This window comes from Dama dama, unplaced genomic scaffold, assembly GCF_033118175.1.
Source record: "Dama dama isolate Ldn47 unplaced genomic scaffold, ASM3311817v1 ptg000445l, whole genome shotgun sequence".
Classification (NCBI taxonomy): Eukaryota; Metazoa; Chordata; class Mammalia; order Artiodactyla; family Cervidae; genus Dama; species Dama dama.
The window spans coordinates 11,747-27,915 of NW_026871106.1; the positions used below are offsets into that span (position 1 = coordinate 11,747).

A 16,169-nucleotide genomic window follows, 5' to 3' on the forward strand; every position below is an offset into this window, starting at 1 on the left:
AAGAGTAGACCGACTGCGTGAAGACGTGTTCATGCCTACAAATTTGGCCGGCTGTAAACGCAAGTAGTTCTTTGTATATTCATATGTAGGCTGCGAGGTAGACGGCTATAAATATCATATATGTATGCCTTGTTGTGTATGTATACACATGCCCATGCAGATACAGCAAAACCTCTTCGCACATGTATTAGTAATCTACGGCATTGGCGTCTTTTACCTCTGGCCACCCGAGCCACGGGAAAGAGATATAGATTGCGTATGCCTTTGAGAGGTCAGGCTGATGCTCATATTTCTGTCTTTCTGCGTATAGACCACGTGGCAGGCCAGCAGCAGCAGTAGCAGCAGTAGTATTGGTAGTAGTAGTAATAGTAGTAGTAGTAGTAATGATAGTGCTAGCAGCAGTGAGAGTATAGGAGTACTAGTACCACTAGTTGTTGTTGTAGTAATAGGAGTAGCCGTGATAGTGGTAGTACAAGCACTAATAGTAGTAATAGTAGTGTGTGTAGTTGTAGTAGTAGCAGGAGTAGTGACAAGCGCGATGTATGTGAAATCATACAACGCACCCGCTTTCATTTTTTCATTTTCGTCTTCAGCATCCTCCTCGTCGTCTCGCTTTGCTGCTGCTTCCTCCTGTTGCTGCACCGGAAGCGCTGCTGCTGCTGCCGTGCTGCCTTCCTCTGCTGCTGCTGCGGTAGCTGCTCTGCTGACATCTGTGATCGGAGTAGTAATGTGATAGTCAGGAAGCTGTCCACCTCCTGCTCCTTCTCCTCCTGCTGCTGCTGCGTCTCGCTGCTGCTGCCGCAGCTGTCCGGCAAAGGAAGCCGCGGCACCAGCAGCAGCCGAGTCTTCGGGCGCGAGCTGCTGCTGTTGCTCACCAGTGCTCCCAGCTGCTGCAGCAGGTGTCTGCTGCTGCTGCTGCTGCTGCGTCAGCGTTGAAGCAGCCGCTGGTGCTGCCGAAGAAGAAGAAGGAAGAAGACCAGCAGCAGACGCATCAGCCTCTATCTCCTGCTCCCCTGCAGCAATTCGAGCAGCACCGCCTTCAGTACCAGCAGCTGCTGCTGTTCCTCCTCCTGTAGCTGCCGTCGTTGTTGCTGCTGCTGCTGTTTTCGAAGAAGTAGAAGAAGACGAATTTGTCAGATCAACAGCAGGAGGAGGAATGGGGCGATGTGTTAAAGTGATGCAGCGACACCACAGCAGCAGCAACGGAGGAATATCTTTGTGCGAGGAAATCTCTAGCCATTGCCGCATCTGCAGTCACCCAAGCAACCCAGACACCAAAGACGCAGACGCAAGCATGAAGCATACATATATATATATACATATATATACATACGTGTATACATATGTGTATACTTATACATATATGTATGTACATCAATGTGTAGAAGAGAACTTGTCAGATAAACAGCAGGAGGAGGAAGGGGCCGGTATGCTAAAGTAATACAGCGACACCACAGCAGCAGCAATGGGGGAAGATCCGTGTGCAAAGAGGTCTTGGTCTTCAGCCACTGCCGCGACTGCATCCACCCATGCAACCCACACACAAAGACGCCCACGCAAGCTTTAAATATAGGCATGCACACCTATATATGTACGTATATGTACAAGTATATACACATATCTACATATATATATATGCATACATGCCTAACAAACACTGCCGCAAATATGAAGCCTATATATATACATATGTATGTGTATATATGTATGCATGTATATATATATATATATATATATATATATATATATATATGTATATATTTGTATCTACACATACCTGTGCGTATGCACACATACGCATACACCTATATATATATACGTTTATATACGTGTGCCGGCCCCTCGAGAACAGCCGATATGCGCACACACGTGTGTGCGTGTTAGTAGGGAGAAAGAATAAACATATGTGTTCATAACTAGGTATATTGGTGGTGGCCCCAGGTGCAGAAGACAAGCTGCACATCCACGTATGTATATGACCAAGGGAGCTAGGTAATACCTTCATCGATAGTCATACACGTATCGCCCCTACGCATAACAGCACGCGTGCACACGCACATACGAATGTACTAGCTAGACGTACACAGTAGACCGGGAAAGAGACATGTATATATATCCATACATTTATACATTTATATGTACACCGCGTCTGCAGTCATACAAGCGGAATGGTCACGAGAAGATTCGATGCGAAGAGAGCGAATATAAACGTACATACATACATATATTATATTATATATAGGTGTAGTGGCCTCGGGGGCGGAGACGACAGGCGAATGCACATGCTTTTTCACTGATAGGGAAGTAATCGACACGTGTGTCTTCAATATTATCCATACATACTGGCCGCGATGCATTAGACGATATATGTCCTTATATATGAATATATTACAGCCGGGATGGACAACAGAGGGAAGGAGAGAAAAATATCACACATATACCTATATATACACACATGTATATATGTGTGCCATAACGTTCAGCTATACAAGCAACCTAGACACGCTAGGAATCAATACGAAAGCAAGAATATGCGTGATTCTCCGCATACTGGCCCACGACTGCAGACGAGACGCGCACATACATGTGTAATCATGTGTTTGGTACGATGAAAATACATAAAAACATATGTGTTCGTGACTATATATATGCATGTGTCTCGCACCTGCAACGCCCCGCAGCGGCCCGGCCTTGGGTAGGCAGATTTGCTAGGGAGACACCTACCACATGGGGGAAAGAGAGATACAAGTGTATATATATACACCCATAATATGCGTGTATATATACACATGTATATAAGCGTTTGCAGTGGATGTACGGTATGCATATACGGGATATAGGGCACATGTTATACATATATACATATATATATATATATCTATATCTATATCTATATATATATGTATATATATATATATATGCTCCAGCATATTACTAGCCTCCCGTATGGTCATTGCATACAGAGAGACGCACGCATTTACGCAAGCAGAGTACCTGCTCTCTCACGCCGTCGTCAGGAGCACCACGAAAGACTAAAACATGCATGTACTTCGCATATATGTATACATATCCGCATATTTATCCATCTGGCAACCTCTGTCTGTACATGTACGCATATATATATATAAATATTTATTTGTACAAAGATATATATATCTCTGAATACATATATATATATATATATATATTTATCACCTGCTCTCTCATATCTTCGTCAGGAATATTGTGAAACATCATAGCCCTGTCTTTGCATGCCTCAACAAGTTCGTCATGAGATAGCGTCTCCACCCCTTCCCACATGAATTCTCGGTCTTCTCGCTGGATGTTATTCAGATGGTATCTGCACACATCGGCACAAATACTTGTAGATCTACAGACGCATGAAATTACAGAAATAAATACATATATGTGCAGATAGAAACATATAGACATACAAAGATACACGGATGCATAGACAGAGAGCTACTGGGTCTTCACGCTGTGGATTATCCGAATCTATCTGCACCCATCGTCGTGCGCATATACTGTGTATGCATATATATATACACAGAGAGAGACGGAGCGATCGCAGGGAAGAACGACAGAAAGCAAGGAAGAAAGGAAGGGCCAAAAGAAGAAGCGAAGCGAGAACGAAAGATCGAAAGAGAAATATACACAGACATACGTATACATATATATGCATATATGTATATATATACGTATATGTATACATATGCGTACATGTATACATATATTTATTCATAATCTTACGTCTAAGTACATACACATAGCACCTGCATGCATTAACCTATACGCGGAAGAAAGACATACGTATATGCTCGTGAAGCTCTATGCCTACAAACATACGCGTAGCATCTGCATGTATCCATACCTCTGCGACCAAACGGTGTCTTATGAACGGCTTGGGCTGCTCGAGAACTCCGTGCAATACAACAGACAGTGGTGAAGGAAGAGTACAGAAAGATGCATATACAGTACCGCTATCTTTACTGTGTGGCTTACACGTTCATGTACGTGACTCCGCAGTCACATATGTATATGCATATATACAAATATATATATATATATATATCATATACACACATGTACACGGGAATGTGTGTATATGTGCTATTTACAAAGGAAAAAAGAACCCTCCATGGTGGAACACAGACATTGGTGAAGGAAGAGTAAAAAGATATGCATACACTGTTCGGGTATCTACAAATACTACACCCCTAATAGAAATATAGAGGCCTTCAGTTTGGTGTGCATAAGCTGTTAGTTTAAGGAACTACGTAAACGCGTACGCCACTGAAAACATACACACGTATGTATCCTTATGTAGGACTGTACACATACATGCATACACATACGTATATATATATATATATATATATATATATATATATATATATATGTGTATATGTTCGTGGTCTGGAGCACCCACGACGGTGCCTCACCACGCACAGGGACTTGACTAATATTCAACACCATGGGCGTACACGCCTCAGGTGGCTACAGGGCACAAAGATCGTATATATACACGCATATACACATGGACGCCAAACGAGTGTCCATGTAAATATACATGCGTCTATGTACGTATATATATATATATATATATACGCATGTATGTGTATATATACATACACATACACTATATATATATATATATATATATCTATACATATATATATATACACTACCGAAGAAATCAGCGCGGTGGCCGCCCCCGGTACTCTACCGCGAATACAGTGCACACCACAGACATGTACTAGACTCACATATGTTTGTATATATACATATATATACATACACGTATATATATATATATATGCATATTTGTACAGACATATAATCAGATACATGTATATGTATACGCGAGAAGATTTACAGAGCATCAAATTTGTTGTATTACCTGAGTTGTAGTATGACGTGGCTCTGTAAGCTGTAAGGCTCAATGCCCAGAAGCTTGCACATCACCTGCAAGAAAAACACATATATTCCAGTATTTACGTACAGCGAAATTCATGAAGAGAGGGGGAAGTAGTTTTGTCTGAGCTCTGACGTAACAACTAGCGGCTCCACTACGTTTTCGCAGATAAAAGCAGTTATTCTTTTTTATACGTGATACTAGATTTCACGAGGAGAGGCAGAAGTAATCTCAGGAAAACATCTGACATTGCAACAGGGATCTTACCACCTTTGGGCAGAGAAAACGATTACCCTATTTTCCACGTAACGCGGAATTTCATGTGGAGGGGGAGAAGTAGTTTCTGGAAAACTCTGCCGTGAAATATAGCGACTCCACTACGGTTAGGCAGATAAAAACAGGTATTCTACTTTATACGTGAAACGAAATTTCATGAGGAGAGGCAGACGTAGACTCGAAAAACGTCTGACCTGGTAAGAGCGACCCCACTATCTTTAGGCAAATCAGAATAGTCATTCTTATAGCGGCTCCACTACGTTACTGTTCTTTACACGTAATACTGGATTCCACGAGGAGAGGCAGAAGTAATCGCAGAAAACGTCTGACGTTGAAATAGCCACCTCACTACCTCTACGCAGATAAGAATAGTCATTCTTCCTTATGCGTAATACTAGTTACCACGAGGAGACGCTAAAGTAATCCGAGAAAACCTCTGACGTTGAAATACCCACCTTACTACCTTTAGGCAGATGAGAACAGCTATTCTTCTTTATACGTAGTACTAAATCTCACGAAGAGCGGAAGAAGTTGTCTCAGAAAAAGTCTGACGTTGCAACAGCGGCCTCACTACCTCCAGGCGAAGAAAAACGATTAGCCTCTTTTCCACTCAAAGCGGAATTTCATGAGGGTGTGCAGACGTAATCCCAGGATGATTTTGACGTGACACTAGCGACCCAACTATCGTGAGGCGAATATATGTGCGCATAGTTTCTCGTGTTTATGTACGCCTCTCCGCGGGCGCGGATGTAGAGAGAGAAATCATACGAAGATATCAAGCGGTACCTTGTTGACTCATATGTACAGACATACATATACCTAGACAGAGAGACACAGAGAGAGAGAGGGACAGAGTCAGAGACAGGAAGATGCATAAAGAGGCAAACAGGCAAACAGACACAGACATACATGCATATATGTTAGAAAGATGTACACACACCGTAACAGAGGAAAGCGTATACATACATACATATATAGATACACATTATATATCATATACGCGCATAGACAATATACACAGATTTATACGTACAGATACATACATATATAATATATATATATACATATATATGCATATACACTGTACGCTTACGCGTAAACGCGTGTACACGGACATATGTGTACACGGGATTGTGTATTTCCGCTGGAGAAGAGACAGAAGCAGCCACGTAACCAGGGCCCCCTTTCTGTCTCTACTGTACCTGCAATGTCTGTAGATCAAGCTTCTCGAGGACGAATTCTTGTTTGAAGAGCTTGGCAAAAGAAAGGATATCTTTGAGAGAAAGAAAAGGATTGACGTCTTTCTGATCTTTCCGCAGCAGTTCTCCTGAAATTCGCGAAGCGCCTTCGCCCTGTCCTTCAGTGCATCATTCGATTCATGCTCTGCAAGGCAGACACACAGGAGGCAGCCCCCACAACAGACCAAGGAACCCTGACAGAGGAAGCACTCATATATACAAAAAACCAGACATCCACATACCAAACACCAACAACAGGGAAGCAGCAATACATGCAAAACGCCAGACTGCCGCATATCCAACCAGTACAACAGACGAGGCAGCAACATATACAGAAGGCCACACATCCACCTATCCACACCAACAAGAGGGAGAGCAGGACTATATGCAAAAGGCAAGGCCTCCACATATCGAATGGCAACTATAAATGAGGCAGCAATATTTACGAAAGGCCAGAGCTCCACACATCACTCCACATATCAAACAACAACAACAACAAGGGGGGGACAGCAATAGATACAAAAGGCTAGGTCTGCACACATAGAACAACAACAATGGGAGGGCAGCAACATATACAGAAGGAAAGGCCCCCACGTATCAAATAACAAGAACAACAACAACACGACGGGCAGCAACACATATGCGCAGCGGCAGACCCCATATATCGAACAGCAGGCGGGAGCAATGTAATGTCCTAGAATTCTTTATGCAATACAAACACGCACACCTAACTGGCGACTCAGCAGGTAGCTACCCTCCCTGCTGGCGGTGGTGGTGGTGTACTTGTGATCTGCCCTGTAGCTGCTGCTGCTGCTCCAGCCGCAGATATGCAGCACAGATGTATAGCGTGAACGTACCGCAGCTACTCGCAGCTACTCATAGCAAATCTGCATACGCGTATGTATACACATACATGTATACGTCTGTATACATATACGCATGTATGGGCGTCTTATATAAATGGAAGGCAAGAAGCCATAGCAAGACACTGCGGCCACTCACGCCAAATCACCCTCTGACCGCGGAGACCTACGGCCGTCACACCCGACCCCGGTAGCACAACAGAAGCTGTATATATATATATATATATATATATCTTCATGTATACTGTTACGTGTATACAAACACGCATACGTACTCGTATATACGTGTATATATATATATACGCTTATATGTAGATAGAATGTATCTATACATTCACGTGTATACAGATTATGTACGTACTTGTATACACATACATATGTGTATGTATAGCCGGACCAAAACAGGTACGCGCAGGGCAGGTAGGCACAGCAACACGCGGGTGTCTTTGTTTCCTCTTTCGCTACGAAACCAGTATGCATATATGTATGTAAATATCTATATATACACATATACGCAAAACAGTAAGCCATACAAAGCGAAATTCTTTATATTTCCTTTTATTGTTACCTCCTTGGAAACCCTGCTACTACTGTTACTACTCAGGGGTGGCAGGACGTCGCTTACCGATAATGTGCTTGTATGTTCCCTCACAAGCTCCTGGAAGAATGCAGCAAGTTCTTGCTTCGCCTTTAGCTTTCGACTGAGATACGCATTATCTACTTGCCTGTAATTCCCAGTAGCGGCAGAAGCATCATACACAGCTACACGAGAACACATATCAATACAGAGGAATGCCGCAGGAGCAGTTGCATGCAAGGGACAGTAGAAGCAGCACACTTATTGTACATATTTACTAAAGTATGAATATAATAAGAGTGATATGTGCGGGACCTACTGCCTGTGATTGTCCGTACCACTAGCAGACACGGTATATACGCGACACGAGTACGAATATCACCAGTGGGCTTGTGATGGCGTGTTGCAGCACCAGAGCTACCAAGTGTATATATATATATGTATGTATGCATATGCACAGATATATATACGTCCTCGAGTGGGACTACTACTACAGTGAGATACGCAACATCTTCCTGCCTGTGATGGACGACAGCAGCAGCAGACATACTGTAGAGAGCTTCAAAGGTACATGCGGCGGTAGAGGGCCGGCAGCACTTTACAACATATATCCAGGTATGTCTGTATAAGTGAGAAACGAGAAGAAGTAGAGGAAAAAAAGAAAAAGAAGAAGGAATGCTGAATATCTATATACGGCACAATGAAACGTACGGTACCGGCAGCTCCGCAGCGATAGCACCAGCTGCATAAAAAAATGCCGGCATCTTCTCTACGCCTGCTTCCATGCAGCAGCAGCACGGGGGTGCAGCCGCCACATGTATTCACCACAACACAAATGACCTAATCAGCCACGTTGCGCGCGGTTGTCTGCTAGGCTCCCAGCTTTAAGGAGAATATACAACGGTGTCGAGGTGGTCCGTGCAGCAGTAGGAGACGTACGTATTGGGGAAATTTTTCAGTTCTCGTACGCACTGTATATTGCATACACATGCGCATGCCTACACACACGGAATACGCATATATATATATATATATATATATCTATACATGTTCGTACATATACGTAGGTTGTACTCTTTGTATATGTCGGTGCACTCATGGAGACAGCGTACTCTGAAGTACACATGCTGGCCCACGTAGACCCCATATATATACATACACGCGTATATCGCTGTCTCTTGCATATATAGAAATTAATTAAATTCTAAATAAATCCACATATGCAGACACACGGTTACCTATGCATACATATATAGGAGTATATATATACATATAATATATATATACATATATACATGTGAATAGCTGTCTTCGTGCATGTACAAAAACAGCCAGCCTTTCAACAGCGCCTATCTATACACATATACGGGCACACATATATGTCCATATAAATATATATATATGATATATTGATATCTCTTTATATAACGAAATAGCTTACTTCTCGAAGAATGTGCTAGGCAGCATGTTAGGAAAAAGTCGCAGCATTACAGGCAGGAGCAGCTCTCCGAGAGGTATAACAATCATCAAGGAGAAAGGAATTAGCTTCAAAGCGTCTGCTGTGGTGCGCACCTGCGAGAAAAGACAACCAGCCCTACACAGACATATATATCTATGTGATGTACGTAGCGTACGTCTTCTTTTTCTTGTTCGTAATGAATTTTCGCTGTTACCTGTTCTACTGGATTCGTGTTTGACGACTTCGGTGTTTCTTATCTGAACGAGGATTACGTATATGTCTATGTGATGTACGTACCCTACGTCTTCTTTGTAATATAATTATTCTTACTGTTACCTGTCCTTTTAAATTCACGATTTACGGTTGCCAACTCCGCTGTTTCTTAGCGGAGGAGGAAAATCACGTTTTAAAAAATACCTATGGTACATATATATATATAGATAGGCGCCAGATATAAACACGTGTATATATGTGATATACGCGACATACCACTTCTTCGTATCAGTACTCTAATTAAATTAGAAGTTTTCCGATGCGCGACTGCCACCCCGATGTTACGTTTCGAAAGGAGAACCGCTAGAGAGCGAATGTATACGTGACATACGCATATACAAACATCCAGCCGGCCGGAGGTATCTATATACGTGAGACCTACGTATCGTACGTCTTTAATTCTTATCATTATCAGTATTAGTAGCATCATGATGTACAAGAGCCGACTACCATCTTCCTGCTATTCGGAGATCATTCACTAACGAGTCCACATATACGTGGTATATAAATAGAGAGAGAGATAGCTACAATATATATATATGATATATGCATATATATATATATGTATATAAATATATGTATAAAGGCGCGTCAGAGACGCAGGTATTCTTCACGCGAATGACGGAGAAGGAAGGGAGCGAGAAAACTCAATACGAAGAATACTTCGTACGCGTGTGGAGGGGGCCAAACAGGCGGTGGCCTTGCTGCAGTATGACAGCGGGGAGGACGCTTCTCATGTGAAAAGAGAAAAACTAAAAGAAAGAAACAAAATTTATCTCCACACCTAACCTGACAACGTTGTATGTTGGACAATGCTCAAGTCGAAAAGAAGAAAGAGAGGACGGAATTTATCTTATACAGCGGAGAAAATTTGTAGCTGCATATACATATATACATATATATGCATATATGTATATATATATATATACATATATATATATATATATACACATATATGTGAATATATATATATATATACATATATATATGTATATACATATTTACATATACATTTATACACCTATATACATATATGGTTTATACATTAGCGATTGCATTTTTGGACGTACCACAGTCTGTGGTCACACATACAGGTATACACGCATATATATAGAGCGCCTATATATTCAGCATATGCACTCACATATAGTGCCTACGCAGGCCACTGGCCCTGTGAAGACTGAGGGAAAGAGACAAGCCATATCTAGCATTACAACGGAGAGTGCGTTGTACCAGAACAGACGCGCATATGTGTCTTCACGTTATTGATTCATATTCGCTGCACATAATGAAATACCTAGATACACACACATACAGATACACATATATGCATGTGTGAATTTCGTCTGTATGGCTAGTATATGCGTCCTTACATAGAGCGCACCTAGCACACTTCTCATGTCAGCAGTGAAGTAGAAGAAGAGAAGAAAAAGTCAACAAGCTAGCCTCACACGACACAGGGCTCTGTACTTAAAAAGACATGTATGCGTGCATATCTACGCACATGCATGCACAAGCAGACCTGGCGGCTTCTGCTCTCCTGCTGCTGCTGCTGCTGCTCTATCATCATCTGCGTTCTTACCAACAATTTGTGCTCGTTATACCGAAGAGGGTGCCCAATATCTTCTTTTTCAACAGTTGATAAGAGACGCGTACGTTGGCGTAGAAGAGACTGAACCCTGTTACTGTCCATCGCCATGTATGAATCGCACCTGATGCATGCACAGGCACTGGTCGCAAACACTTAGAATTCTCACTAGCAACGCTTTATCCTAGATCCCTTTCTCTCTGTGATTACATATATATATATATATATATATATGTATGCATGTGCCTATGAATATATATACTCGTCCAGGCATACGTGCCCTGTGCAAGAGACTGGAACCTGTTACTGTCCATCGCCATGTATAAATCGCGCCTGACGCATGCGTAAGCATTGGCCGCAAACACGTAGAATCATCACTAGCTACGCTTTATCCTAGATCCCGTTCTCTCTGTGAATACATCTATATATATATATGTATACATGTACCTATATATATATATATATATATATATATATATATATATATACCTTTACGGCTACTTGCCCTATGCAAGAGGCATAGGCCTAAAGCCTGTCACCGTCCACCGCCATGTATGAATGGCACCTGATGCATGCATGAGCATTGGACGCAGACGCTTAGAATCGTCACGAACAAGGCTGTACCCTGTATCTCTTTCTCTCTGTGTAGACATATACATATATATATATATACTTCTACATCTCCATATACATATATATATATATACTCCTTCACGCCTCCTTGCTCTATGCAGGTATACCGTGTTCACTGATATATGTACATGAACACCTGCCCCTGCGGGCTTTCCTGCTCTACGCGAGTAATAGCATATTCATTGATACATACATCTCGGAACATAGTCCTGTAAGGCCACTTCCTTTGTGCAAGCAATACTATACTTAGCGATCTATTCATATAAGCACATGCGTCTAGAGGCCTACTTACCGTACGCGAGGGATTATATAGCTGTTCATACATGCACGTCGGCGCACATCCCACCAAGCCTGCTCACTCGATGCACGTAGCACAATAAACATCGACACATGAATCTGAGCACATACGCCTGCAGGCCTGCTTACCCTACGCAAGCGCTACTCTGCGGTTGTAACTGAATATAGGCGACCACTCAGGATTGCAGGCCCACGTGCCCTATGCAAGCACCACGCCACTTATAAATTACAAATAGATGGCCACCGACGCCTGCAGGCCTACGTACTGTACACAACACCACTGCAGTCATAAGTACACGGGGTGATCACCTACGCCTGCAGGTCTTCTTACTCTCCGCAAGCACTACTATAGTCCTAACTGGACACCAGTGACCGCCTAGGCCTGCAGGCCTCCTGGCCCTACTCAGGCTCTCTTTTAGTCCGAACGAGACATATGTGAGCACCTGCTTTTGTGTGCCTACTTGCGCTACGCAAGCACTACTGTAGTCATCAGAAGACGTGGGTGGTCACGTAGGCCTGCAGGGATGCTTACCCTACGGAAGCACTACTCTAATCGTACCTACGCATAGGTGGCTACCTACGCTTGCACGCCTACTGACTCTATGCGACCGACACTATACACGCCAGTACATGGATCTGAGCACATCAACGTCTGCAGGCCTGCTTGTTCTATGGGACTGATACCATACCTGTTATAGACAGATATGAGCACATAGTCTGTAGGCCTGATTGCTCCATCTGACGAATACTCCACACGACCGACACTATACACGTCAGTACATGGATCTGAGCACATCAAAGTCTGCAGGCCTGCTTGTTCTATGGGACTGATACCATACCTGTTAATACACAGATATGAGCACATAGTCTATAGGCCTGATTGCTCCATCTGACGAATACTCCACACGACCGACACTATACACGTCAATACATGGATCTGAGCACATCAAAGTCTGCAGGCCTGCTTGTTCCATCGGACTGATACCATAGCTGTTAATACACAGATATGAGCACATAGTCTGTAGGCCTGATGCTCCATCTGACGAATACTCCACACGACCGACACTATACACGTCAATACATGGATCTGAGCACATCAAAGTCTGCAGGCCTGCTTGTTCCATCGAATGATACCATAGCTGTTAATACACAGATATGAGCACATAGTCTGTAGGCCTGATTGCTCCATCTGACGAATACTCCACACGACCGACACTATACACGTCAATACATGGATCTGAGCACATCAAAGTCTGCAGGCCTGCTTGTTCCTATGGGACTGATACCATACTGTTAATACACAGAGATGAGCACATAGTCTGTAGGCCTGATTGCTCCATCTGACGAATACTCCACACGACCGACACTATACACGTCAATACATGGATCTGAGCACATCAAAGTCTGCAGGCCTGCTTGTTCTATGGGACTGATACCATACCTGTTAATACACAGAGATGAGCACATAGTCTGTAGGCCTGACTGCTCCATCTGACGAATACTCCACACGGATATTAGCACATACTTTGCAGGCCTGCTTGTTCTATGAGAGTAAGAGATTATGCATCGGTACAATTGTGTGAGCGCACCTATCAGCACTTGGCAGGACTGGAGGGTTACTATTAAGTGCCCGTGACAGGTATATACGTACATATGCCTGTTCTTGGCTCCCGAGACATGCGGTCGGCTCTGACATATATGGCTACCGTCACATCTAATATATATAGACATATATGTATATATATGCACATCTGTATGGAATCGTATGTACACACGCGACCGCCGCAGAGGAACCAGGTGCGTGCTTTGGAAGAAGATGAGGAAGCTTAAGTACTCACTTTCTTTTCCTTTCTTCCAGAACTTCTTCACCACCATTGGGTTGGGTCGCGATCATCTTCGCATACTTGAAAAATGTTTTGGTGCCTCTGCAACATAAATAGCAGCAGCATCAGCAAGAAGAGCCTCACCAACAGGAGCAGGAACAGCGGCTGTAGCAGCGAGAGCAGCAGCAGCAGCAGACGCTGCAGCAGACGCTGCAGCAGCAGGAGCAGGCGCAGCAGGTGGAGGAGCAGCAGGAGCAGGAGCGGCCCCAGCAGCAGGAGCAGGGGCGGGCGCAGCAGCAGGAGCGTCAGCGCCGGCAACAGGAGCCGCAGCAGCCGCAGCAGGAGCCGCAGCAGCCGCAAGAGCAGCAGCAGCAGCATGAAGAACAGCACACCAGAAAGGCAGAGCTGCGTGCACGTGGAAGCCGCAGCACCACCTGCAAGAGCCCAGCCTCGGCATTAAAGAGGAAATTCATAACAGCAGCAGCAGAACACGAAAACGGCATCGCCCACGTACTTCTTCAGGGAGCCGCAGTCGCTCCCAACAGCAGCAGACCAACTCTCCAATCCATATTCTTCGAATAAATGGGTAGCGACGCATCAGAACATTCTCTAGTACTGGTTGGTTGCGACCAAAAATAGATGTATAGACACATATAGATATATCTCTGTATATGGATAGGTAGCTCGGCGCACGCGTATATGTGCATATATATATATGTATGTGTGTATATATATACATATATATATATATATATATTATGTATAATATCATATATATATATATATATATACATGTATACATATATATGTGTTTACACGCATGTGCGCAGATAAGCAGATGCGCAGATGATGCGGACTCACGAATAGACAAATGTACACGCGGACTAATAATAACACGCGCGTGTCTCTCTACAGTGCGCGCCGTCGTATCTTACTGTATGCCCTCTACTTTACTGCGGGTAGTGCTCGAATATATTGTACATACCCACATATGCATACGTGAACGAGGCGTTGTAAGCAGAAACCGCTCCAGATTCGCATCCATCATCCACAGACGTAGTCCACACACATATAAATATAGATATACATATATATATATATGTATATATATAATATATATTGTATATATATACGGATCAGTAAGACTCACCGTCTATTGCATGCGGTAAGACACAGCATATAAACGGCGTGTACACTGGCACTTTCGTGCGTGCCCGCAGACGTACCTATACACATATACATGTACATATATACAGATACGTGTATGTACGCATTTGAGATGTGGAGAGACAGACCATGCGAAGCAGCATGCAGCAGCAGCGTCTCTAAGCAAAACCGCCCCGCAGCTCCTGCGGTAGCACGAACTGCACGTAGCCGTACCGTATAAACATACAGACATGTATATATATATATACATGTATCTATACATAGACATTATACATACGTATATACAGATTACATATACGTATGTCTATAAGTACATATATATCAGTAGATATATTTTATTGTATACAGTTCTCCTGTACGTTGTGTCGAGGTCCTTGCTCGTCCGTGTATGCCCAGATAGAATGTAAAACGCCCCAGAGGCGTGAGCGTGCTGCTGCGATAGCTTTCATGTAGAGATGCAGACGGAGACTGCGGTAAGAGAGGCTGTTCCGATATACGTACAGCCGAATGCAGCAAACGGGGTGATAGATCAACCAAGAACAACACAGATGAATACGACAGCACGAGTACCCAGGCGGCAGAAGGCTCCAGAGAGGAACAGTGACCACTATCGCCCCGCCCTTCCACATTATACATATAGTATGTATATATATATATTATGCGTATACATATACAAATACATCCATATATATATACATCTATATATAGTCCTGCGTTATGTGGTCTTGCAACATAATACCATCTGTATATGAATCCAGAGAAAAGATGTGATGCCACTGAGACGTGAACGTGCCCTGGAAGCTTCCATCTAAAGACACAGACGGAAACTGCGGTATAAGAGCTTCCCTCGAGGTACACCGAATGCAGCAGACGCTGACGCGTGCCGAAGAAGAGCAGCACAGACGGATGATATACCACCAAGGCCCGGGCGGCATAAGGCTTCAAAAAAGAACCTTCGCCGCCACTGGCCCCCTCAACATGATATATATATATATACATGTATATATATATATATATGTATACATAATGCAGCTGACGCTTGGACGTACCGAAGAAGAGC

The 16,169-nt window shown here is 43.4% G+C and overlaps 1 protein-coding gene across 1 annotated transcript; it reads right to left on the reverse strand.

The window, feature by feature from the left end:
- Nucleotides 1–569: 569 nt before the first annotated feature.
- Nucleotides 570–14,376, reverse strand: LOC133053852 (LETM1 domain-containing protein LETM2, mitochondrial-like; the record flags this gene model as incomplete). Its single annotated transcript, XM_061138280.1, is given in 14 exon segments — nt 570–845; nt 1,047–1,100; nt 1,144–1,248; nt 3,196–3,340; nt 4,901–4,965; nt 6,394–6,515; nt 6,518–6,574; nt 7,918–7,932; nt 7,935–8,017; nt 9,311–9,441; nt 11,184–11,221; nt 11,224–11,313; nt 13,958–13,997; nt 14,087–14,376. Coding segments are annotated over 14 exon segments (1,511 nt in total), but the record flags the coding sequence as incomplete, so codon positions are not given.
- Nucleotides 14,377–16,169: the final 1,793 nt, after the last annotated feature.